The sequence below is a fragment of the Coregonus clupeaformis genome, unplaced genomic scaffold (assembly GCF_020615455.1).
Source record: "Coregonus clupeaformis isolate EN_2021a unplaced genomic scaffold, ASM2061545v1 scaf0010, whole genome shotgun sequence".
NCBI lineage: Eukaryota > Metazoa > Chordata > Actinopteri > Salmoniformes > Salmonidae > Coregonus > Coregonus clupeaformis.
The window spans coordinates 1,192,423-1,219,646 of NW_025533465.1; the positions used below are offsets into that span (position 1 = coordinate 1,192,423).

The 27,224-nt window shown below is 46.0% G+C and overlaps 1 protein-coding gene across 2 annotated transcripts; it reads left to right on the top strand.

The window, feature by feature from the left end:
- Positions 1-523: 523 nt before the first annotated feature.
- On the top strand, positions 524-21,789 carry LOC121551764. 2 transcript variants are annotated; one of them, XM_045212392.1, is made up of 17 exons: positions 524-706; positions 1,283-1,479; positions 1,632-1,815; positions 2,147-2,222; positions 2,436-2,584; positions 2,685-4,436; positions 6,736-7,185; positions 7,365-7,745; positions 11,004-11,123; positions 12,712-13,257; positions 13,373-13,816; positions 13,955-14,446; positions 14,581-15,123; positions 16,916-17,130; positions 17,937-18,228; positions 18,322-18,487; positions 18,803-21,789. In XM_045212392.1, the coding sequence occupies exons 2-17, from the start codon at positions 1,354-1,356 to the stop codon at positions 19,170-19,172; spliced, it is 6,306 nt and encodes a 2,101-aa protein (XP_045068327.1). In that variant the 5' UTR covers positions 524-706; positions 1,283-1,353; the 3' UTR covers positions 19,173-21,789. The 2 variants fall into 2 exon arrangements, with proteins under 2 accessions (XP_045068327.1, XP_045068328.1); XM_045212393.1 differs by having other exon boundaries at positions 7,365-7,733.
- The last annotated feature ends 5,435 nt before the right edge of the window (positions 21,790-27,224 follow it).

The window sequence follows — 27,224 nt, forward strand, 5'->3', positions numbered from 1 at the left end:
CACTGTAGACATAGGCTAAATACATAATCTGATTGTTGGTCACAGGCAGCTCACTAGTGTCACCTACTGTACCGCTTTTTAAAAGACAAACAAGGCTTTACACATTTTAGTATACTATTTGTGATATTGTTCTGTTCTGTTCATCATTTTTAATCATAAATGCAAAAACATACTAGTGCGTAAAATCCTCAATATAATTTTAGTTCTGGACTTTATTTGAGACATTGGTATTATAATCTAAACTATTCGTAATTAATCATTATATTCAGCCAACTACACACACACATTTTACCACCACACTTTTCCAGTGCAATGCAATCAATTTGACCGCAGAGGTTGATCTTGAACGTTTTCTCCAAACTCTTTTCCACTGTCCATTACTGCGATCAAGCTATCCGTGGTCAAGCTATCAGCATAATACCGTATCTTCAGTGTAGTGGCGCACGTCAATTGGAACATGGATTTGAGTGGGATAGCCTGACCGCGGTTCTCAATCGACGTCACACACGTAGCGGTGTGGAGTCGAGTGTGTGGTCTCTGCAAGCGGGCTCATGGAAAAAAATGTAGCACTGATGTGATAAAAATATAGCAACACGCTCTATATGCATTAATGGACTGAGGATATTCGTAGCTTTGTTCCATATAAAGCATGGAGAACGGTGCGTAAACAACTCCTTTCCTCGGACTACAAGCCAGGCCGTTTTCCGTGAGTACTTAATAACGGGCGTTATAACATTATAAACATTTTTGCACATATTCATATAATGCTTGCTACATCCATCCACAATGTCCTTGCAGGTAGATTGCATTTTTTTCCACCTTGATGTGTTAGCTGCTTGCATTTGAGTTTATTTTTAGCTAACAAGCGAGACAGGGCCTGAATAAAAGTCTACTTTTGTACGTGGCCATTTAGGAAATCTATTATATATTCTCACAATATCACCAGACATTGTGAAAATGGGTCAGTCCAAGAATTGCAGTGGGCTGAACCTGTGACGCCACTGCGCTAAGCTTGTTACCAACTCTTGCATTTACGATTTGTCATATTCGTCAAGGTCTCGGTGTGATATTGTGAATAACTGACAATGCAGCATTTGAAGCAGAAAATCAAGTGGCCAACCCAGACCCCCAAATTAGTGACATGCTTTTCCAATGACTTGAAATTGCTTGTCTTGTGTGCATCAGAACACCTTTTCTGGAGAGCTGCTTATCTCTATGTAATGACAGTATTACAGAAGTGTACCCTGTGTGTGTGTGTGTCTGTTTGTGTATATGAAAACAGTGGGAGAGAACACCACACATAATGTAGACTGAGTGGTCAGTAGTGGGACGCCATACTGTGCTGTGGGGACCATGGAGCTGGAGGGGGACTCTCTTTCCCCCAGGGATTCCTTCACCTCTGTGAGCAGCTATGGGCCCCCACCCTCATTCTCAGCACAGGACACCCCAACCCACACCTTCCTAAATCACACCTTACAGGTAAGGAGAATCTTATCATGGTCGACCACCACATGCTGCATTTGCTGAAACATAGGCTTTTACATAAGTGAAAATCACAGACTTCAGAATCAATGTCAGTTGCATTCAGAATGCTGTCTCTAGCTGTGAGATTGTGTCAATGTCATCAACAGGTTTCAGACGAACTCACCTTCAGTGGGAGCCCATGGTCCAGTGGTGGCAATGGGGACTTTGAGAGGACCGGAGGCCCCCTATCCCAGGTGGAACCAGGGAGGAGTGCACAGAGGAGCATCAGGCCCTCAGCCTTTCCCTCCTCCCTGACCTGGGACTCTGACTCGGAGAAAGAGACACTAGACGGTAGCTACGACTGGTTTATTACTGAGCTTTGTATGAGCACAATATTAATAATACTATTGCATTTTTAAGTGTGTCCCGTCTATGTCAGTAGTGCAGTTATGGGCCGTCCTAAATGTGATGCTCTCAGTTAAACTTGTTGCTGTCAACCTCAGCTATATTTGTTGTCACTTCCAGAATGTTTTAATGTTCCTCGGTCTGCTTGTAGTCAGAACTGTGTCTCTTACTGGGAATGACTACTGTATATCTTTGGCTGTGAATTTACCTGTGAGTGGCCGACATGTGAAGTGATGTTCCTGTTGTTGTCTGTTTTGTGGGTTGCGCTGTCTGTCAGAGGAGGAGCTACAGCACTTTTCTAACCCTCACGGTCTGGCCGCCCACAGCCCAGGATCCCCCTCCTCTGGACTCAGGTGAGATGGAGGAATAGAAGGGCAGCCAGCAAGAATATATTTATGTGTGATAGGACACAACACACAAGGCAGACAGACATTAAAGCAGAGTGGTCAAATAAAGTGACACACACTAACAGGATAGGCGGACACATGTTCAGATAGACAGATAGGGACTCATTGTTCTTTCTGACCCACTCATACAACTGTCTCTTTCTATATCATTTTGTCCAGACCTGACAGTGAGGACGACCAAGCACCTGACCAACTGCAGCTCTTACCCACTGAGTCAAACCTACCCAGCCCTGTGGAGGAGCGGGATCAAGACAAGCCTTGCACACACAGGGAGGAGCCAAAGAAGGCCCAGCCCAGTTCAAAGGAATGTAAGCATGATGGGGAGCAAGGGAAAACATGAGATAAAATGTAGTTTCTTTTCAAAATAACTATTTTTCTAATATGCTTTTGTCTCTTGACCATCCACAGTGGTAGATGACAGAGTCTGGAATGTATCGGAGAAAGCTAGACTGTTTCAGTCCAAAGTGACATCAAAGGAGGGGCACCAAATTGAGGAGGAAGGAGAGGATGAGGACCTGACAGGGAAGGACAAGGAGCCTGAGCGGGATGTGTACACCTTTCCTGGGGACTCAGACCCAGAGAGCACCCCACCAGCACCCTGGGCACACTGCACCTTCATCCAGCGTCGGAAGAAGAAGAGGGCCCTGCTCAGGCCCTTCTCTGGTCAGGGCACCTGGGAACGTACATCAACAGAAGCTGGGAGTAAGGCACGGGGTGCTTCCCCAAGAGCAAATAGCGTGGGGCCAGTGAAAGTGAGTGGAGGGGTCTATGACTTTAAGGAGGACTTGGAAAAGGCAACAGAGGATCTGGAGAAAGTGGAAGAGGAAAAAGGTGGTGAAGAAGAAGGAGGAGGAGAGGGAGAGCTTGGTGAAGAGATTTTCACCTGTGTGGAATGTAGCATTTACTTCAAGAAGCAGGTCTACCTGCAGGATCATATGCAAGAGCACAGTCAGAGCAGGCCGGGGGCTGGCAGGAGGGAGCGCGGAGTGAAGGGCAGGCGATTTCGGTGTGTGGAGTGTGGATGGAACCTGTCAAACAGGCTGGTGCTGGCGGACCACCACAGACGACACCAGGAGTCTCGTCAGAAGATCCTGGAGGAGATTGGGAAGCTGAGCGACAGTGGGAAAGGGGAGACTATGCAGGGTAAGCCGAACAAGGTGACCAAACCTGCCAGCCCAGTCCTAGAACCATTTGTAGCTCCAGTCACAACTCAAGCTCCAGTCCCATTCACAGAGCCAGTCCCAGCTCCAGTCCCATTCACAGAGCCAGTCCCAGCTCCAGTCCCATTCACAGAGCCAGTCCCAGCTCCAGTCCCATTCACAGAGCCAGTCCCAGCTCCAGTCCCATTCACAGAGCTAGTCCCAGATCCAGTCCCAGTTCCAGTCCGGGCCCCAGTCAAAGCTCAAGCCAAAACCCCAGTCAAAGCAAAGGTCAAAGGCCCAGCCAATCGTCGCTATCTCTGCCTCAAGTGTGACTTCAGTACACGCACCTCACAGGCATTGGCCAACCATGCCAAGACCCACAACAGGAAACCTACTGGTCTGCAGCGAGCCTCTCCACGCTTTCAACCAAAGCTCACTCCTGTGAAGCCGCCCCAGTCACCTGGATCTGCCTCTGGCCTGGCCTCCACCTCTCTCACTTGTGATCAGTGTGCCTTCCAGGCCTCCAGTCAAACTGCTCTGAAGGAGCACCAACACGTGGCTCACCCCATGCAGACCTCCATCTATGGGGAAGGGCCTGAAGAGATGAACCGTCCAGGGTCCAGAATTGATGCCTCCTCTCCACCATGTTCTGATAAGCTTTCTAAGCATGTCTCTCCACCAGAGGGCCAAAGCCAGTCAAAGTCCAGTAAGTCTTCTTCCTCTAGTTGGATCTCTGCCATGGAGGACAGTGACACACAGCCCCAACCATCAAACACTGCTACAGCTCCCCAGCGTAGAGAGATAGCCTTTAAGACCATCGGGAACAAGAGAGCAAATAGGAGAGGGAAGGCAGGGACAGAACTCCTCCGGCCAAATCCCAGACTGTACAGCGGGCCACCTGAGACCGACGATGCACAAAGCCAGGGCCAGAGCCCTGACCTGGCAACTGAGATTAACCAAAAAGAGACTAAATCACTTGTGGGGTCCAAACCGCTCACCAGGGCTCGATCCCTCCGAGGTGAGACTAAGATGCAGAACGTATCTCCCTCGAGCCATCTCGAAAACAGTTGGAAGAAGCCAGTACCTTAGACTTTCTTAAGAGTCTCACCTATTGCACTGCTCTCATGCTAATTCTGAGACAAACCTTTCATCGTTAATGGTCTGATGCACTAGAGCAGTGGTTCCCAACTCCAGTCCTTGACTACCCCCCAAAACACAAATTTTTGTTGTAGCTCTGGACAAAAAACACCTTATTCAACTCATTAAGGGCCTGATGATTAGTTGACAAGTTGAATCAGGTGTGCTTGTCCGGGGCTACAATAAAAATGTGTACTGGTTGGGGTTCTCGAGGACTGGAGTTGAGAACCACTGCATTAGAGAATGACCACACTAAATGCATATCCATAAGCAAAAATATTCTACTGTCCAGAATATTTTGGACTCCTGAGGCTACTCCAAATTCCAATTCAATATTATTATTTTTTATTTTCACCCTGGACATTCACAGTTGATATTTGTCCTTCGATATTGAAATTATTTTCACCTAGAATGCATAACTTGTGCTGCATGGATCAAATCAAATCAAATCAAATTGTATTTGCCACATGCGCCGAATACAACAGGTGTAGACATTACCGTGAAATGCTTACTTACAGCCCTTAACCAACAATGCATTTATTTCTTAATAAAAAAGTTAAATAAAACAACAACAACAAAAAAGTGTTGAGAAAAAAAGAGCAGAAGTAAAATAGAATAACAGTAGGGAGGCTATATACAGGGGGGTACTGGTGCAGAGTCAATGTGCGGGGGCACCGGCTAGTTGAGGTAGTTGAGGTAATATATACATGTGGGTAGAGTTAAAGTGACTATGCATAAATAATTAACAGAGTAGCAGCAGCGTAAAAAGATGGGGTGGGGGTGCAAATAGTCTGGGTAGCCATGATTAGCTCTGTTCAGGAGTCTTATGGCTTGGGGGTAGAAGCTGTTGAGAAGCTTTTTGGACCTAGACTTGGCGCTCCGGTACCGCTTGCCGTGCGGTAGCAGAGAGAACAATCTATGACTGGGGTGGCTGGAGTCTTTGACAATTTTGAGGGCCTTCCTCTGACATCGCCTGTATATAGGTCCTGGATGGCAGAAAGCTTGGCCCCAGTGATGTACTGGGCCGTACGCACTACCCTCTGTAGTGCCTTGCGGTCGGAGGCCGAGCAGTTGCCATACCAGGCGGTGATGCAACCAGTCAGGATGCTCTCGATGGTGCAGCTGTATAACTTTTTGAGGATCTGAGGACCCATGCCAAATCTTTTCAGTCTCCTGAGGGGGAATAGGCTTTGTCGTGCCCTCTTCACAACTGTCTTGGTGTGTTTGGACCATGATAGTTCGTTGGTGATGTGGACACCAAGGAACTTGAAGCTCTCAACCTGTTCCACTACAGCCCCGTCGATGAGAATGGGGGCGTGCTCAGTCCTCTTTTTTTTCCTGTAGTCCACAATCATCTCCTTTGTCTTGGATGTGGCTTGTGATGCTATCAAATACCATCACAAGCCTGCAGATCAGTCACTGGGTTTGGCCATAACTGAGAATGCCCAGCAGTCCCTGCCTGGCCCATAACTGAACCTGGGTCGCCCGTTGCTTCCCCTCCATGCCCTGTGGAGGTGCCTGCCCCGGCCAATCAGCTGAAACGCATTTTCTCAGCCAGCCTGCGTGGGGCAGCAGAGTGCCTGGGGCTGACTGAGGGCTAGCAGGCCCAGCTAAGACACACGCTGCCCCTTGTCCTCAATGAGCCCATCCGCTTTGACCCACAAACTCTCCTCTCTTACCTTGGCCGTTGGGAGGGAGACAAGGCGATGGGTGAGTGACAGGCTGTTGTAAAGTAGCATACAGTGATGAATGGCTCCCCTCACCAAATACAATATAGTCAGCCTTATCTTCCTTGCGCTCTCCCCTAATCATTATAAAGGCTCAGTTGCTAGGGGAATAGATGTCTGTTTCTAATTTCACCCCATTGCATCTTATCACTGTGTTCTTCATGTTGCGTCTGTGTGAATGGCCTCTGTAGTGTTATTCCATCCCTGTGCTGAAGAGTCTCTGTATATGATGCCTATTCTTGATGTGCCACTACAGCACGTAGTTCATTGATGTGATATAAAGTTATCTTATCTGCTGTTGCAGATTGATTGAGCCAGTTACAGGCACAGCAAAAACCCAGCGACACATTGGCTCTCCAGGACTGGGATTGAACACTTCTCTATTATAATACTGTGTACTAAATGGCTGTCTCAGCTCAGCCTCATACTATATACATGTCCTTCCTGTTCTAGATGACTCCTCTCTAAAACAACAGAGCCTCACAGCCTCATGCTCTTCAGAAGGGAAGCCCGTGAAGGAAAAGGAAGAGGACGGGGATCCAAAGGTTGCTTTTGAAAAGAAGAGTAACAAGGTTTTTGCTGCTGAAAATGACGATGATGATGTCAACGATGATCATGACGAAGAAGAAGAAGAGGAAGAGGAGAAGATCCGGCGTTTCCTAGCGGAGGGCATATCAGATGAGGATTATAAGGAGATTGATGAGGAGACGGGGACCCTGAAGAGCGTGGAGAGGAAATGCCCCTACTGCCCTGATCGCTTCCACAATGGCATCGGGCTGGCCAATCACGTGAGGGGCCACCTCAACCGAGTGGGCGTAAGCTACAACGTACGCCACTTCATATCCCCTGAGGAGGTCAATGCCATCGAGAAGAAGTTCTTCTACCAGAAGAAGAAGAAAAAAGGTATCTTGAATCTTTGTTATTACATTGTTAGAACCTTGTCTGGTGTATGATGCGGTATATTTGTAAATCACTATAATGTAACAAAGTAACAACAAGTATCAGTCAGGGTAGAGGATATGTACAACTTCCGCGTCGCTCTGTAAACTGCTAACCTTTTATGTGCCCTTCTCTCTCTTCAGTTGCCAACTTTGACCCGGATACGTTCAGTGTGATGCGCTGTGAGTTCTGCAATGCTGGCTTTGACACCCGGGCTGGCCTGTCCAGCCACGCCAGGGCGCACCTGCGGGACTTTGGGATTACTAACTGGGAGGTGACTGTCTCGCCCATCCATATCCTTCGGGAGCTCTTCTCCAGCCGCCCAGACCTGGTCCTCCCCACAGCCCCCCCACGCAGCCCAGCCTCAGACGAGGAGGAGGAGGAGGAAGACCTGGAGACGGAGGAGGAAGAACCAGGGGGAGGGGATGGGAGTGAAGAGGCAACAGGTGCTACAGTCTCTAACCTACTGCCTTCGTCGCCTTCTCAGCCTTGGAAGAAAGACCACAGCGTTGGTGAGACTGAAGGTGTGTGTGTGTGTGTGTGTGTGTGTACCTGGTGTGTATACTGTAGGATGCCTTTTTGAGCTGGCGTTGTGGTTTATGAATACAACACACTGTGGTGTGACTCTGATAGGTTGTTGGTAGATTACATGATGGTTGGTCAGCGTGAATAAGACTCCCAAAGAAATGTCTCAGTGCTGAATGTGATAACCCAATGGTAACTACAGTGGCAATGCAATGCACAAGGGATATTGAATGTTGAAAACGATTCTGTGCAATAGTTTTGCAACTATTTTGTATTATGGAAATACTCTCCTGATGTGGCACTTTGCCTGTTGGTGTTGTAACATCAGTCCCTGGTTGTGAGACTTGTGTGATGCAGCAGATTTCTTATCTATGATGAACTGCAGTATTTGGGACAAAGTGTTACTGTAAATCAAGCATATTAGAGGGAGAGACTCTGATGCCCCTGGTTGATGTGGTGCTCAGTGCGTTTGTCCCAGCCTCTGCTCGATTGGTCACGCCTTAGTTTAGCGGTGCATGTGTATGGGGGCAAAATGGCTGCTTCCACCTCCCTGCAGACACAAACAATAGAGGAAAAACTGTCTGGCTTTAGCTGCGGAGAGTCCGATGCACCGCAGCTACTGACCGGTGAGTACCACGCACCGTAACGCCCGTGCCCTTTAAACATTAATCGGCTTCATTGTTGCACGTCGCGTCGTAGCCTGTATTGTTTGCGGTACGTCACATTTGTCTCTTGACACATTAGCCATCAAAAACTCAAATGATATGAGACCATTTAAAATCACTGTCGCGCGCTAAAGGTGCGATAGACAAAGTCAATGCATTGGCTACAAATGTGTCATTCTTGTCATTGTTCGAGTTGCTTGTATCACTGTAGCTACGCGCGCAGGAATGTGTTTTGCAACATTTGATGCGTACTGTCATATTTATTTTTGTGTGATATATTTTGTGCGTCTCGGATGACGTTCACTATTTCCAATACTGCAGGATTTCTAAAATTACCTACAGTTCCCAAATCCTCGCCATTTTACTTTCCTTTGATTTCTTGAACGTGGTCGCTCTGGTGTCATTCTTTATTAATGCATTGCTTCATGCTTATAATACAGGAATAACGGACTGCAAATCTGTAATGATATCAAAACTTATTTAGATCTTAAAAATACATCGAAGTGTCACTTTATTAAGTGTCAGGTTACTTGATGTTACTGTAGGCCTACTACTGCTATATAATGAAAACTGCATTCCGAATTTTGTAACTTTGTTACTTTTCATAGTTTTATCAAATCAAGGTATCATTTTGCTGCAGTGATCACATTTTTGATGCTGCAAACAAAGCGAGAAGAATCAAAGGTGTCATTTTCTCTGCACGCACCCTGAGACGAGATCAATTGACAAGCGCAGAGCCACCCACCAGACAAAAAGCATTGTCTACTCACGTCGCTTATGATTTACCGTTTTGTCGCAGAAAATGGTAGTTTTGTCCCAGAAATACACCATCGCAATGAAAGGCATGTGTCTGTTACGAAATGTACAACAGCAGGAAAACGAACAGTGTTTTGCGATTATCACAGGTCTACACACTTGAAGAGGTGATTTATTACATTTTTTAATTTTTTTAGTCATTTAGCAGATAAGAGCGACTTACAGTTAGTGAGTGCATACATTTTTTCATACTGGTCCCCGTGGGAATCGAACCCACAACCCTGGCGCCATGCTTTACCAACTGAGCTACACAGGGGCCCACTATTAGCCTGACTATGTCTGAAGCCCCAATAATTGATGAGCGCTGCAAATTGCAGTTATTTTAATCAATAGCATATTATTATTAGCTACTCCATTGTAAAGGTTTTATGTATTTTTTGTTATTCATACAGAAACAGAATACATTGTATTATTTAAAAATGATTTAATTTGCCTATGCATACACTATATATACAAAAGTATGTGGACAACCCTTCAAGTTAGTGGATTCAGCTATTACAGCCACACCCGTTGCTGACAGGTGTGTAAAATCGAGCACACAGCCATGCAATCTCCATATACAAATATTGGCAGTAGAATGGTTGTACTGAAGAGCTCAGTGACTTTCAACGTGGCACTGTCATAGGATGCCACCTTTCCAACAAGTCAGTTCATCACATTTTTTCCTGCTAGAGGTTCCCTGGTCAACTGTAAGTGCTGTTATTGTGAAGTGGAAACGTCTAGGAGCAACAACGGCTCAGCCGCTAAGTGGTAGGCCACACAAGCTCACAGAATGGGGCCGCCAAATTCTGAAGCGCGTAGCGCATAAAATCGTCTGTCCTCGGTTGCAACACTCACTACCGAGTTCCAAACTGCCTCTGGAAGCAACGTCAGCACAAGAACTGTTCGTCGGGAGCTTCATGAAATGGGTTTCCATGGCCGAGCAGCCGCACACAAGCCTAAGATCACCATGCGCAATGCCAAGCGTCGGGTGGAGTGGTGTAAAACTCTGGAGCAGTGGAAATGCATTCTCTGGAGTGATGAGTCACGCTTCACCATCTGGATTTGGTGGATGCCAGGAGAACGCTACCTGCCCCAGTGCATAGTGCCAACTGTAAAGTTTGGTGGAGGAGGAATAATGGTCTGGGGCTGTTTTTCATGGTTTGGGCTAGGCCCCTTAGTTCCAGTGAAGGGAAATCTTAACGCTACAGCATACAATGACATTCTAGATGATTCTGTGCTTCCAACTTTGTGGCAACAGTTTGTGGAAGGCCCTTTCCTGTTTCAGCATGACAATACCCCTGTGCACAAAGCAAGGTCGATACAGAAATGGTTTGTCGAGATCGGTGTGGAAGAACTTGACTGGCCTGCACAGAGCCCTGACCTCAACCCCATCGAAGACCTTTGGGATGAATTGGAACACCGACTGCGAGCCAGGCCTAATCGCCCAACATCAGTGCCCGACCTCACTAATGCTCTTGTGGCTGAATGGAAGCAAGTCCCTGCAGCAATTTTCCAACATCTAGTGGAAAGCCTACACAGAAGATTGAAGGCTGTTATAGCAGCAAAGGGGGGACCAACTCTATATTAATGACCATGATTTTGGAATGAGATGTTCGACGAGCAGGTGTCAACATACTTTTTGTCATGTTGTGTATTTTCCTGCATTACTAGTTACCAAAATTAATACTTATGTCATTTTCCTGGTGACCTTAGGCTACATGTTTAATCACATCCTACCAGGTTAATGACTATTTAATTAATGACTCATTCAATTGGTTGTGTAATGTGTTTCAGGTGGGGAGGAGGAAGAGCAGATGCCAGCACTGGACAGCTTGACCTCCAGCCCAGGGAGGAAGGGGCTGTTTTCCCTGGACCCAGAGAGCCCCTCCCCGAGGGATGAAGCTGACATCAAGGGTGAGACTGAACAAAATGGGACAAGATGAGATGAGACATAAAGGTCCCCTGGGATCTGGAGGCTTTGTTAGATGGCAGACAGATGTGGCTTAGGTTACCACAGCCCCTAGCTGAGAATTCTCAACTCCACGATAGGTACATCACGTCTCAATGGAGTTGAGTGGCAATGAGTTTTGTCGGAGTGTACCTACATCGAGTCGATAACAGACTATAAAATTGCCATTCTTTAATGCATACCTTGTTTGTCCTGTGTCAAGGTGTTCTTTATTTGGGTGCTGAATTCCGTAGTTTATGATTAAAACATAATTTATATTCGGAGGGGATTAGTTTTACTAGGGGAGGTCGGGTAATGTAATTATGTGCAAGAGCACAAAACACCACGTAATTTTAGTCCCGTCCGAATCTGCCATGTCAGTCATTTTTACATGGCAGGAGAGTAACAACTCCAGCCAGAATAATCTACTGTTTTTTGGCAAACTCCAAGGTCCTCTGATAATACTAGTCCTGTGCATAACGACATTACAGAGTTTGACAGGTGCTGCGCAAGAAAACAATAACTGATTTGCTAAATTGATGCATAAACAAAGTGCTGCGCATATATTTTAAATGAATGGCTTAAATGGATCAACTTTCACAGTGAATACCTTTGTTTATAGGCTACGTTTTGTGCCAATGAATTGAAGTTGAACATCACCAAATACGTCAGTTTAATTAAATGTGCAATAAAAAAGTATTGTGCCTAGGCCTATTTAATGAAACCGTGGCTGTTGATGTAGGCAATAGATTGCAAAGCAGGGCATCCTCGATTCCCCACTGGGCTAAACTGTTTTGGAATTGGCAAGTTTCTTCACACTTAGAATAAAACCCTCCAGGCTTCAGTCATAAGAGTCAATTGAATGACAACAAATGAAGAATTAGCAGTTTGTAAAAACGTATACCGTGCGAATTGTCCTCTGGAATGATACAAATGCTGGGGTATTAATTACATAACCATCGTCTCTAGTAATACTAGTCCCGTCCGAATAGGGCTATAATGTGACCTCTGTCAAATTGCGCCGCTTAATTCACTGTTTTCCAATGGAGTATGAAGTTAGCAACTTCAAACATGCACTGCCACTCGATACTTAAAAAAATTAAAATGTTTGAACGCTTACTGTGTACCTGTGCTTGTCCAGATTGTTATAGAGCTGTCAGAGGGAGTTGTAATCCATAGTTTTTGATAACAATTGCATTCTATGCATCCCCTGCCAAAATAAAAAAAAAACGCCTGTGCAATGACGGGGCTGTTCTTCATTAACAAACAACGGTGTAGGTCGCGTAAAATTCTATTTTTATCAAAAACTACGGATTGCAGCAAACTCATTGCCACTCAACTCCATTGTATCATGGAGTTGAGAATTCTCAGCTACACAGCCTCCTGCTCTTTTTGTCACCATCCTTTAATTGAAGTGCTATAAATGATGTAATAATACATACAGTAGTGCTGTAATAAAATGTGTAAACGGACATTTTTCCATATTCTGTATGTATTGCTGTCTGCTGGTCAGCTGCATCCTTTCCCCTCTCACTGTTGTCCTCTGTATTGTAGTGTCTAACTTGTTAAAGTGTGAGGTGTGCAGTGCCCCCTTCGAGACAAGGCGGGGCCTATCTAGTCACGCCCGTTCCCACCTGCGCCAGCTGGGCATTGGCATGTCGGAGAGCAGCGGGGCGCCCATCGACCTGCTCTACCAGATCACCAAGGAGCGCGGTCTGGATGGGCACCTCCCCCCTCCCCTCCCCTGGCCCCCAGTCGCCAAGAAGCCTCCTCACGTCCTGCCAACCCCACGGAAAGAGGAGAGATATGAAGACACAGACACGGACGAGAAACCCATCCCTCTCTCCATCCTGGCCAAAGCTGTGAAAGTTCCACCCTCCTCCACCCCCTCCCCTGTGGCCTCCCCTCCCCCATCCTCCCTCATCAGGGCCTGCTCCCCCTCTCCTGTGGTGAGGAAGGCCCCCATCTCCTCCCTGCTGCCTGTGTCCTCCCCCCTGCGCTGTCTGGACCATAAGCCTGGAGGGATGAAGAGCACCACCTCTAACCTCTCTGCTAAACCCTTCTGGGCCCCACAGGAGACTGATGCCCCACTCAACCTCAGTAAGTGTGTCAGTGCCCTCTCTCTGGTCATTCATATCCTACTGATTCATGCACAGGTTGTAAAGGTGTCTGAAGTAAAACATTTCCTCATACCCCCATTTCCTCATCTGTGCAGCATTGGAGGTGGACCCCAACAAGGACATAGTGTGCCAGTTGTGTGGCGCCTGGTTCGAGACGCGGAAGGGCCTGTCCAGCCATGCCCGAGCCCACCTGCGTCACTTTGGGGTGGAGTACTCTGAGTCCAAGGGTTCCCCCATAGACCTCCTAAACCAGCTCATCCACACGGATGACTTCAAGCACAGAGCCAGCGCCCTGCAGCCTGAGGGGCCCCAGGGGCTCAGGGGCCTCACAGCCAGCCTCTCCTCCCACAAACGCTCCCTCCTCACCACCTCCTCCTCACCCCTCCTCTACAAGGTCACTACGATGGGAGGCGGATCTAGGTCCAAAGCTATCTCTGCCTCAGCTTCCTCAATGTTTGGCCCGCCCTCCAAACGTCCCAAGTCCTCCCAATTACAGGTCTTCCGTTTGAGTGGCGGGGAACTCACGCCCATCCCCCACAGTGAGTGTTTGTCATATGATGGAAACTATATTCATACTCCATTCAATGCAATACAGCATCAGTGACTTGTTGATGTACAGTTTCTTGATTTGCTTATTTTAAGTTGATCTTCATCTCTACCCTCCATCTCTCCATCAGGTGAACCAGTGAAGGAGATCGGCTGTGAGTTCTGTGGGGAATATTTTGAAAACCGTAAAGGCCTCTCCAGTCACGCGCGTTCCCACCTGCGCCAGATGGGCATCACAGAGTGGACAGTCAATGGCTCCCCCATAGACACTTTGCGAGAGCTGATCACACGTCGAGGTCTACCCTGCGCCCTGCCCCTCAAGCCCCTAAAATCTCCCCCTCCATCCCCCGGACCCCCTCGCTCCCCCTTGTCCTCCTCTGCCTCGCCCAGCATCCTGAGTCGCCTCCCTTTTGCCTTCGCCCACCCACCCAGCCACCAGTCCACAGTGCGTAAGATGGGCTCAGCTCCACCAGCCTCCCCTGGCCTGATAGTCAAGCTGAAGCCTGAGCCTATGCAGCTGGAAGTCACCATGCCAGGAGCGGTGGGGGGAGCAGCGGGATACTCCTCTGAGCCACTGAATTGCAGCTGGAGCAGCTCTGACAATATGCTCCCTCTTAACTTGGGTGAGTCCAAGTTGAAAGACCATCTTGTAGTTATTGAGATAATAACCATACAGAAGTGATGCCTTGTTTTTATTCTCTACTATCTCTTTTTCCATCTCTCTGTCTCCTCCCCCCTCCCTTTGTTCCTCCCACAGTCACAGCCCAGGAAGTAGAGCCCACTCGGGACATCCGCTGTGAGTTCTGTGGGGAGTACTTTGAGAACCGTAAAGGTCTCTCCAGCCACGCCCGTTCCCACCTGCGCCAGATGGGCATCACAGAGTGGTCAGTCAACGGCTCCCCCATAGACACCCTGAGAGAACTCATGCACAAGAAAGGGGGCACCTCGTCCCCGGCCCCGGGGCAGAAGAAGGAGACCAGCCAGGGGTCCAGCCCCACTTGGGAAGGCCTGGTGGGGGGCCTGGGTTACCAGTCGCCCAAGTTGTCCCGCAAATCCCCACTCAACCTGCTGCATTCTGGCTCCCGGCTTCATAAGCACGGCCTGGGGGCGGTGGGCCTCTCCTCCACCCCTCCCGCCGGGACGTTTTTTGCGGTGTCCCTGCTGGGTAAGAGACCCCTGTCGGAGGAGGGCTGTCCAGTCGAGAGGTCACCACCCCACCCCCAGCCCTTCTCGCCCCAGCCACATGACCTCTCTGTCAAAGGGAAGTCCTCTCCAGACAAGCATGTGGGAGGGCACCTGGGTAAGCCATGACCTTACTAAAGATCCTCAGAAGAGTTGCAGTCATCCTTTAACTTGCTGGCTGTCTTTTAGTACAGACTCATTGCATTTGGTAGAGAATGACACATACAGTGCCTTGCAAAAGTATTCATCCCCCTTGGCATTTTTTCCCCTACTTTGTTGCATTACAACCTGTAATTTAAATGGATTTCTATTTGGATTTCATGTAATGGACAGACACAAAATAGTCCAAATTGATGAAGTGAAATGAAAAAAATAACTTGTTTCAAAAAATTCTAGAAAATAAATAACGTAAAAGTGGTGCGTGCATATGTATTCACCCCCTTTGCTATGAAGCCCCTAAATAAGATCTGGTGCAACCAATTACCTTCAGAAGTCACATAATTAGTAAAATAAAGTCCACCTGTGTGCAATCTAAGTGTCACATGATCTCAGTATATATACACCTGTTCTGAAAGGCCCCAGAGTCTGCAACACCACTAAGCAAGGGGCACCACCAAGCAAGCGGCACCATGAAGACCAAGGAGCTCTCCAAACACGTCAGGGACAAAGTAGTGGAGAAGTACAGATCAGGGTTGGGTTATAAAAAAATATCAGAAACTTTGAACATCCCACGGAGCACCATTAAATCCATTATAAATTTTTTTAAAGAATATGGCACACCAACAAACCTGCCAAGAGAGGGCCACCCACCAAAACTCACGAACCAGGCAAGGATGGCATTAATCAGAGAGGCAACAAAGAGACCAACGATAACCCTGAAGGAGCTGCAAAGCTCCACAGCGGAGATTGGTCCATAGGACCACTTTAAGCCGTACACTCCACAGAGCTGGGCTTTACGGAAGAGTGGCCAGAAAAAAGCCATTGCTTAAAGAAGAAAATAAGCAAACACGTTTGGTGTTCGTCAAAAGGCATGTGGGAGACTCCCCAAACATATGGAAGAAGGTGCTCTGGTCAGATTAGACTAAAATTGAGCTTTTTGGCCATCAAGGAAAACACTATGTCTGGCGCAAACCAAACACCACTCATCACCACGAGAACACCATCCCCACAGTGAAGCATGGTGGTGGCAGCATCATGCTGTGGAGATGTTTTTCATCGGCAGGGACTGGGAAACTGGTCAGAATTGAAGGAATGATGGATGGCGCTAAATACAGGGAAATTCTTGAGGGAAACCTGTTTCAGTCTTCCAGAGATTTGAGACTGGGACGGAGGTTCACCTTCCAGCAGGACAATGACCCTATGCATACTGCTAAAGCAACACTCAGGTGGTTTAAGGGGAAACATTTAAATGTCTTGGAATGGCCTAGTCTAAGCCCAGACCTCAATCCAATTGAGAATATGTGGTATGACTTAAAGATTGCTGTACACCAGCGCAACCCATCCAACTTGAAGGAGCTGGAGCAGTTTTGCCTTGAAGAATGGGCAAAAATCCCAGTGGCTAGATGTGCCAAGCTTATAGAGACATACCCCAAGAGACTTGCAGCTGTAATTGCTGCAAAAGGTGGGGGGGGGGGGTAGTTATGCACGCTCAAGTTTTCTGTTTTTTTTGTCTTATTTCTTGTTTGTTTCACAAGAAAAAATATTTTGCATCGTCAAAGTGGTAGGCATGTTGTGTAAGGCAACAAAATAGGAAAAATGCCAAGGGGGGTGAATACTTTCGCAAGCCACTGTATGTTATCTTATATACATTTTATTTTATGAAACATTAATCAAATGTCTCTAACTTATGCCCAGCTCTGACCGACAACACCCCTCCTTTGCCTTCTCTCACCCCCTGACCCCCTCCCCAGATGCCAGCTGTGAGCTGTGTGGGTTCTACTTTGAGAACCGCAAGGCGCTGGCTAGCCACGCGCGGGCCCACCTGCGGCAGTTTGGCGTGACAGAGTGGTGTGTGAACGGTTCGCCCATCGAGACGCTGAGTGCCTGGATGCGCAGCCGGCCCCACAAGGTGGTGGAGATGCACCGCAGCTACATGCAGGGCTCCACCCGCTCCACCTCCAAGAAGGTCAGGGAGGAATTGATTTATTTTGTAGTTTATCTAATGATAGTAAAAGGACTGTGTTACTCACAATACTTGCAGTGGGATTTATCTCGAAAGTTCTATTTTCCAATGTCCATGTGAAGGCAGCAATTATTTATATTGATTTAGAGTAAACAGTGTGACATTGTGCACACAATGCACAATCAAGCTGCAATATTACAAAGTCGTTTTTTATTAGTGCCGACCCCGTCCATTTAAGTTGTGTTAAGTTGTGGGTTTCGGACAGCTATGAGGGCTGTCGGCACATTGTGAGGGCTGTTTAGAACATTACCAGGACAACCCATATCATTAAAGGTCAAGTGTATTATTTACCATAATGCTTTAGCTCTCTCAAACTAACAACACCTGCCATTAGATGAGCTTTTAAACGTAAAAAATAGAATTGGCCTCAGCCACCACCAGCCATTTTGTGATTTAAATGCCTCAGTCAGATCTGCTATCATGTAGCCCCAACACAAAGAGTCTCATATAAGCATATTTCCCCTGTGGGGGACACAACAGGCTTAGGTATTACTTAATAGTTGCTATAGTAACCAGAGTGCCGGGTGGCATAGATCCTTCATCTTCAGATGAATTATCTTTTGCTGTTCTAGAAAATAGACTTTTCCATCCCTCCTGAATTAGCATTGTGTATTTGCGTCACTCCCTCTGTTATGAGTTGACACACATAAAGACTAGAAGTTTACTCTGTAATGTCCTTGTATTAGAGTACATTGAGACAGCTGTTTTAATGAGAAGCACTCATCCCTCTCCTCTCCTTTATGTTGCAGAAAAGCAGCTCGTCTCTCTCCCCATCGTCCGACTCTGACCTCCTCCCCCCCGTGCCCTCCCAGAAGCATTCCTCCTCCTCCCAGTGGGTGGCTCTGGGGCTGGCCCAGGCCAGACGGGTAGGCCGGGAGCTCACCCTGGCATCACCACGGGCAGCAGAGGGTGATGCCGGTCTCACTCCCCCCTCCCGACCCAGCCATAGCAGTCACAGTCCCAGCCCCGCCCAACTCTCCAACACCCTCCCTCCCCACACACAGGTGGCCCGCAGCGAGCTCAACGTGCGCCTGCCCAGAGGTGAGTGTGACACAAACACACACAACTATTCGCCATACACACATACCTGTCCATCTCATGCTCAGCCTGGTGTTCTCTCCTCCTCATGTCCAGGCTTTGAGCGGCGACCTCTTAAACACCCCTCTCACTCAGAGGGAGGAGAGAGGGACAGTGGCACCCCCAAGCCCCCTCGCACCGGCACTATTCCTGCCCTGGTGCCCAAACCCCCTTCCACCCCCCTGGTCAAAGTGGTGGGAAAGATCTACTCCCTCAAGTGCCGGTGAGTTTCTTTGGGGAACTCATCGGCTAATCTCAAAGTGTGCCATATTCCCAATATAGTGCACTCCTTTATAGCCCTGGTCAGAAGTAATGCTCTATTTTGGGAATAGGGAGGCATTTGAGATTTGGAAGTTGTGTGAATGACTGCATATAGTCTGTCGGCCCAGGGGCCATAAAAAACGTTCATGATCATTATAATCTGTTGGTTTATTAAAACGAAATTTAAGAAAATATCCATTTACCGTTCCAGTCTAGCTGCTGTGGTTGTATGATGACTCTGTGTGAGAACAGTGTGCACTCTGCCACTCTCCGGCAGGTTCTGTGAGGTGGAGTTCCAGGGTCCTCTCTCTGTGCAGGAGGACTGGATCCGCCACCTCCAGCAGCACATCCTCAACCTCAACTACAACAAGCCTGCTCCCTCTGCCACGGACCCCCCAGCCCAAGACCACCACCCAACCTCAACCTCAGTCCCAGCCACTACCTCCAGGTTCACCACAACACCTGCCCCCACCTCAACCCCACCCTCCACCCACACCACAGCTCCTACTGTCCTCCCTCCTTGCAGCCCCTCTCCTCCCCCTATGGCTGAGTCTGCTCCAATTGTCACTGCCACTCTAATGGCAACAGCCTCAGCAGAGTCCACCCTCACCCCAATCCTGATCCCCATCCCCACCCCGGCATTGTAACCCCCAGGTCCATAACAATCCACACATTCTTCTAACCCTTTTGTTCTGCCACATCTTTGCCATGCCTTTTTTCCATCCACTTGTTCCTTTGGCCTCAACACTGGGAACCTGTTCTTGAAGTGTTTTAAAGAGAAGCTTTCCCCCCAAAAGCTCTCTCAACCCCCAGCCTCTCCTAGGAAGCTCTGCAGACGGTTACAAAGCCCCATTGCCATGGGAACCCAAGATCCCCTGACCAGAGTGGGTGATTGCAACTGTCCAGGGCTTTGGGGTCTGCTGTTTCGTCTTTGTTTTGACTTGTTTGAACTGAATGTTCAGTTTGTAACGTGGTCAGTTACTCTTCCTGCCGCTCAGTGGTTAACCGAGAGGTTAACTCAAACCCTATTGAACTTTGACCTCTCTCCCTGCTCTAAATGGTGCTTTACAAAGACCTGAGAGGCTCCCCCATTTATATTTGAAGCACTTAAGAGGAGCCCACTCATGGCTCCTGCTTTAGTCCCCTCACCAACATTTTAAAAGGAGTTTAAATAATGTTTTTGTATTAATGCTTAGTCTATGGTACAGACTTAAAACGCCCATTTACACTTTTATTTTGATAAGGCAATTTTAACGTAGACAATGTCACAGCGCACTTAACTAAATGCCACATTGATTAGGGCAGTGATGACGGGGAAAAGGCCCCTTTGCGAGAAAAGGAAGTACCCTGTAGAGGAAGCAGCACCTTGAAGGGACGTCCCATTCACCTTAGTGTTAAGCTGACAGGTGCAGTCACACAGTAACTCTGAACGTTTTCTGAATGTAGTTAAAGGGATAGATCCCCCAAGTTACATAATTAGCCATGTGTAATTTTGTAATTTGGGTGAACTATCCCTTTTAATGCACTTCTTCTTTGAGATGACTGTGCCATGTTAAATTTGATTGGTCATTATGTTATTGCATAGTTTGATGTCCCCAACACTGTTTAGCTAACGGCATTTAAGCTCTTGATGATACTCATCTATTCTTTAGATGAAAGGGTCCATAGAAATGTTGAAGGTCACTATTTCAATGAGGACAAATGTTCCCATTTCTTTCTTGCCTTGTCAATGAAACCCAAAACCTTGGTTGTTATTTATTATACATTTTAATGTGGTGAACTAGGTTGTTTTTAGGCTCAATTAGAACATTGGAATGTTTGAAATTAGGTCAGTGACACTTTTATCTAAGTGCATAAGCTATGTGTGTTTGTTTGTGTGTTTTTTTGCACAAGAGGTGCATATGTATGTCTGTCAGGGACTTTTAAATGCTAGACAGAGGTAAACAGTAGCTAACACACAGGACCTCTCCATAGCTCAAATCTAGCTAATCATGGGACCTGGTCTAATATTTAGTCTGATCAGGACTTGACTGCATCCGCCATTCTCCTAAGGATGTGCCAAAGAGTGTGTTTACTCCCTGGTCTCGCCTCTGTAAGCTGTTTACATGGGACCTGTTCATAGAGAGGAGCTCTGCACAGCTACGGAGCAACCAAGGCTCCTCGTTGGATGAGGGACATGTATCGGTGTACATCTGGATCCAGTGTCTCCCAGTATGTGAACCACAGAGTTGACTGACTGTTGCAGTGACATACATAAGCGGCCTTGGCTTCATGGAACTGTTACACTACTGCATTATTGCACCCAGGACACTGACGCGTTGCTCTATCAGAGCTCTGTGAAGTAGTGGTGCCCTTAAATCCAGACGTATTACGTATGTCCTCTGGTGGAACAGCTTCTAAATTGGGGCGTCTTCACGTTGCTTCAGATAACTGTTTATATTGCCTGCAGAGTGACGCAATAACTGAAGAGTCCGTAGTGAAATTTACTTTTCAAGTTTGGTCCAGCATTAAACTATGTTGAAAACATGACTGTTCGACCCTAACAATTCCCCATACCTTTATGGAGTATAGATACGTATATATAACTACATGTACTTATGAAACTGTTGATGCTAATAGAGCTATTAACAGTTATATTAACAGCTAGTTACAAAAAAAAAGATCTTGATTCCTTTTATCGTGATTTAGTTTCAACCTTCTATGCCATGTATTTTTTATTGCTCTGTGCATTTCTGTATTTGCAGTCCAGGAAGGTGAAACCTAGATGAGTATTTTTTATTTTCTTTGTTAGCTAGTTTCTCTAAGCTGAACATTGGTGCTCATGAGAATGGGATGGTGAGGATAGGGAGTGACTGAAGACAGGAGAAAATTAGTGATTGTCATGTCCCAAGATCAGAGGACTCTAAATACTTCAGTCTTTAAAGGGGACCACTTTTGCACGTTCAGATTTTTCTCCACCAGTGAGTGTTCACATCGTGATAGGGTTAGCCTCTGGCAGGTATGTGACTGTTACCGTGTAAGATGAGTTGCCGCTGGTGTTACATCTAAGTCCCCTTTAAGATTGCCTGTTTATACCCCTCAGCTGGTATGACTGGCTGCAGAGGGTTGGTGTGTGTGTGTGAATGAGTGTGTGAGTGTCTGTGGAGAGCAAAGACCATTATCTGATGATAATAATGAAAAGATTAAAGAATTGTACTGAACACAAAGGGTTGAGGTTCATGTGAATCAGCTCCTGAACAAACATTAAATGTGATTTCAAACTCAGCCACTTTTGAATTTAGTGTTCTTAAATGCTTGATCATGTTAATGTAATGTCTTTCCGACAAAAAGGCTTCAGAGGGAAAGAATGTTGGAGTACACTTTACTAACATGTATTGGGCCAGCAGGAGGAGCTAAATGACAGGTTATGTTACAGTCATCCTGAAGAGGCTCCCTATGTTTAATATCAAGAAGCTGCTTTTACAATACAAGATCAACCAGTATTCTGTCCTGAGAACAGAAGGCACATCCAATATAGAAAATAGGAAAGATTATAAAATAGGTCAAGAAAGAAAATGTTATGTATGATTTGTGACACATTTATCAGGCTTGACTACCCCAATTTATTATGCTGAGATTCTGCACAACTGTCATAATCAATTGGGATAAAAAAAATAAAAAAAAGTATTTAAAGACAACATTCTTGCTTCCTGAAACCCAGGGAGCCACTTCCTAGATCAATTCCAATTAACCTACATTGTGACCCAGTGTCTTCAAGTCAATGAGCTAATGTAGCTAGCTAGTCAATGCGGTGAGTAACGAGTTACAATAGAATGGCTGTACAATTGTTGAAAGCATTGACATTTTCTTTGACTGCAAATCCGTCTTAATTGGACACATTAAAAGTAGAAACCAAAAACCAGCAGACACTCGGCCCTCCATGGAACGAGTTTGACACCTGCTGTAGGTTCTATTGGTTTCTGACTTCTCCTTCTGGAATCCTAGCAGAGGTGGAACCTCATATGGTGAATAACTTTATCACACAGTAGATGTCTATCAACTGCTGGGGTTACTGTGGAGAGAGGTGCTGAAAGTGGTGGAGATCACAAACTTGTAGCTACTGTCCATGGTTGGTTACTGTTGGCCATGTTTTGTGGTGTGTGAACAAGTACTTAAATCTCAACCCTCTGGTTTCCCTCCCAGCCTCTTAGATAGTTTGTTGGCATATGGTTTTCCGTGTTTATAATACCAACATCTTAATAGAGTCATTATTTTGACAAGATGAATTCAGTCATGAAAACTAAACATAGGGACGGATGGAAAGCATTTTTATACATACTTGGTTTTTGTTTACATTAAATATTGCTTTGTTACTTCAGGCTCCCATTTTTTGTTGACACTCGTGTCAACTTTCCTTTCAAATTCCTGTGTTGAGGGATGCGTTTCCCACCAGATGTTAGTGTGAAACTCTGACAGATGGAACCCATGGGATGTGGACTGGAGATGTTTCAGAGGAAAATAAAAGGGTCACTAACCCTGCAATGAATAGAATGGGTTGAACCAAACAAAGAGGCAGCCAAAACAGCGAGGGGGTGTAACAACAATCAGGAATATTGATCTACGTACTGTGGATACAGGATGGGTAAACAACAGGACTATCCAGCCACCCGCGCAAACAGATGATGACACTAAGGTCAGGGGCCTTCCTTTGAATTGTGAAAGATGCAGTACCAATCTGACCGACATCCATAGACTACATGAAGTCACTGTATCTGTCAGACAGATTACTCTATACTTAACTCCGCACCTTAGTCATAAATCTGTTTTATACACTGAGTGTACAAAACATTAAGAACACCTGCTCTTTCCATGACATAGACTGACCAGGTGAATCCAGGTGAAAGCTATGATCCCTTATTGATGTCACTTGTTAAATCCACACTGAGATATGGATTGTGTATGTGTGCCATTCAGAGGGTGAATGGGCAAGACAAAATATTTAAGTGCCTGAACGGGTTATGGTAGTAGGTGCCAGGCACACCAGTTTGTGTCAAGAACTGCAACACTGCTGGGTTTTTCACGCTCAACAGTTTCCTGTGTGAATCAAGAATGGTCCACCACCCAAAGGAGGGAGGGGGGGGGTGCAACTCAATATTAGGACGTTTTTTTTATTGGTTAGCATACTCCGTATTTATTTATGAAAAATTCAGCATTTTTGTAAACAAGGAAATTCTATAACATTTTGTAAATGTTGACATATGAAGAAATATATTCCAGGATGTAATTTGTCAGTTGACACACTAGAGAAAACGTTTGTATGCATGATACATAAACAACACAATGAATCCTTCATCATGCAAAATGCGTAAAAAGCCCATGTGATCAGACCTATTTTTAGATTAATTCCTGAATATGTTTCATAAAGTGTCTCACAGTAAATTACAAATGCATTCTGTGTTGGTGCACAAGGCAGCGTTCCCAGCTAGCACATTTGGTTCCTTGGAAGTTGTGGGAACGTATGTTTTTGGTTTCACATTGGTTGTGGGAACGAAGCCATCCATTTCCTGACCTTTAAAACTGAACATTTGTAAAAAAAAAAATAAATAAAAAAAAAACTGAGAACAGAAGTAAACATTTTGCCTGTTCTTCGAAAATGTCTTTAGGTTGCAGGGAGGTTCTGAGAATGTTTTACTCTGATTCCTTTAAAATGTATGCTCTCACTACTGTAAGTCGCTTTGGATAAGAGCGTCTGCTAAATGACTAAAATGTCAAATGTACAAATTTAAAGTTTTCCTGGGAGGTTTTATTAACACTCTGAAAGGAAATTATTGGTTTTTTTGAGTTTTTGAATCACTTCCTTAAAACTTTCAATAACACTGCTATCTTATTTTGAATTAACTTTTCTGAATTCCGAGCACAGATAGAACATACAGAAATTAATTTCCTTAGACATGAATCGTTCAAACACATTTTTTATTGTGACACAGCATCAATGAGATTCAAACCTATAATCTTCAGTTTTCTATCCATGGACTTAGTCCTCTGGGCCACTAGGATGGAGCTAGTATGTCATGTTTTTTTATGCATACAAAGCTGTTCATTTTAGTATATTCAAACAGACCCCATTTCAAAGGAAACAAGCACTCACTAAGATCAGGTGTGGCCAATTAGTGGGCGCGGCCAACACACCTGAACACACTTAACAAGCATTTCGCTACACCCGCAATAACATCTGCTAAATATGTGTATGTGACTGTGACGATCGCTGGAGGAAGTGGACCAATGCGCAGCGTGATGAGTGAACATACTTATTTATTTATTAGAGAACAAAACAACAAAACGATAACGTGACGTCCTTGGTTACAAACACTAACCATACACGGAACAAGATCCCACAAACACTGTGGCCAAACAGGCTGCCTAAGTATGGTTCCCAATCAGAGACAACAAGCAACAGCTGATTCACATTGCCTCTGATTGAGAACCACACCGGCCAACCTAGAAACAAATAACTAGATAAAGAACCTAGAAACAAAACACATAGAAACAACACACCCTGGCTCAACATAACAGAGTCCCAGAGCCAGGGCGTGACAGTGACCAATAAAATTAGATTTTTTGATTTGATTTAACAAGTTAGAAGATAGAGAGAGTTTTGTTGATGCTGAGAATGGAAAGACTGAAAAGATGGCACCGGTGTAGATGGCTGCCGTTTTACGGCCCTCTAACAAATTGTGCTATTATGTGTGTTTTTTCGCGTTATTTGTAATTTATTCTGTACATAATGTTTCTGCCACCGTCTCTTATGACCAAAAAGAGCTTCTGGATATCAGGACAGTGATTACTCACTTCGTATTGGACGGAAAAAAATTATTCAACGAGTCGGACGCAAAGGATATTCTACAGACATCCGACAAGGCCCAAATCCCCGTCATTCGCATGAGAAAGAGACAGAGATATCGTGGACATAGGTCAGGGTGCCTTGTAAGGATCCGACGGCGAGCGAATAATCTGCCTCTTCCATCAATCCTATTAGCCAACGTACAATCATTTGAAAACAAAATGGACGACCTAAGATCAAGGATATCCTACCAACGGGACATAAAAAAATGTAATATCTTATGTTTCACCGAGTCGTGACTGAACGACGACATGGATAACTTACAGATGGCAGGATAGAACGGCTGACTCTGGTAAGACAAGGGGTGGCGGTCTGTGTATATTTGTAAACAACAGCTGGTGCATAAAATCTAATACTAAGGAAGTCTTCAGGTTTTGCTCGCCTGAGGTAGTGTATCTCAAGATAAGCTGTAGACCACACTATTTACCAAGAGAGTTTTCTTCTATATTTTTCGTAGCTGTCTATTTACCACCACAAACCGATGCTGGCACTAAGATTGCACTCAATGAGCTGTATAAGGCCATAAACAAACAGGAAAACGCTCATCCAGAAGCAGCGCTCCTAGTGGCCGGGGACTTTAATGCAGGGAAACTTAAATCCGTTCTACCTAATTTTTACCAGCATGTTAAATGTGCAACCAGAGGAAAAACCACCTTTACTCCACACACAGGGACGCGTACAAAGCTCTCCCTCGCCCTCCATTTGGCAAATCTGACCATAACTCTATCCTCCTGATTCCTGCTTATAAGCAAAAAATAAAGTAGGAAGCACCAGTGACTCGGTTAATAAAAAAGTGGTCAGATGACGCAGATACTAAGCTACAGGACTGTTTTGCTAGCACAGACTGGAATATGTTCCGGGATTCTTCGATGGCATTGAGGAGTGCACCACATCAGTCACTGGCTTCATCAATAAGTGCATCGATGACATCGTCCCCACAGTGACCGTACGTACATACCCCAACCAGAAGCCATGGATTACAGGCAACATCCGCACTGAGCTAAATGGTAGAGCTGCCGCTTTCAAGGAACGGGACTCTAACCCGGACACTTATAAGAAATCCCGCTATACCCTCCGACGAACCATCAAACAGGCAAAGAGTCAGTACAGGACTAAGATTGAATTGTATTACACCAGCTCTGACGCTCGTCGGATGTGGCAGGGCTTGCAAACTATTACAGACTACAAAGGGAAGCACAGCCGCGAGCTGCCCAGTGACACAAGCCTACCAGACGAGCTAAATCACTTCTATGCTCGCTTCGAGGCAAGCAACACTGAAGCATGCATGATAGCATCAGCTGTTCCGGATGACTATGTGATCACGCTCTCCATAGCCGATGTGAGTAAGACTTTTAAGCAGGTCAACATTCACAAGGCCGCAGGTCCAGATGGATTACCAGGACGTGTACCCCAACAGATCCACAGATGATGCAATCTCTATTGCACTCCACACTGCCCTTTCCCACCTGGACAAGAGGAACACCTACATGAGAATGCTATTCATTGACTAGAGCTCAGCGTTCAACACCATAGTGCCCTCAAAGCTCATCACTAAGCTAAGACACCTGGGACTAAACCCCTCCCTCTGCAACTGGATCCTGGACTTCCTGATGGGACGCCCCCAGGTGGTAAGGGTAGGTAACAACACATCTGCCACGATGATCCTCAACACGGGGGCACCTCATGGGTGCGTGCTCAGTCCCCTCCTGTACTCCCTGTTCACCCATGACTGCATGGCCAGGCACGACTCCAACACCATCATTAAGTTTGCAGACGACCCAAAATTACAACCAAATAATTGCAGCATTACCGCAAAAAT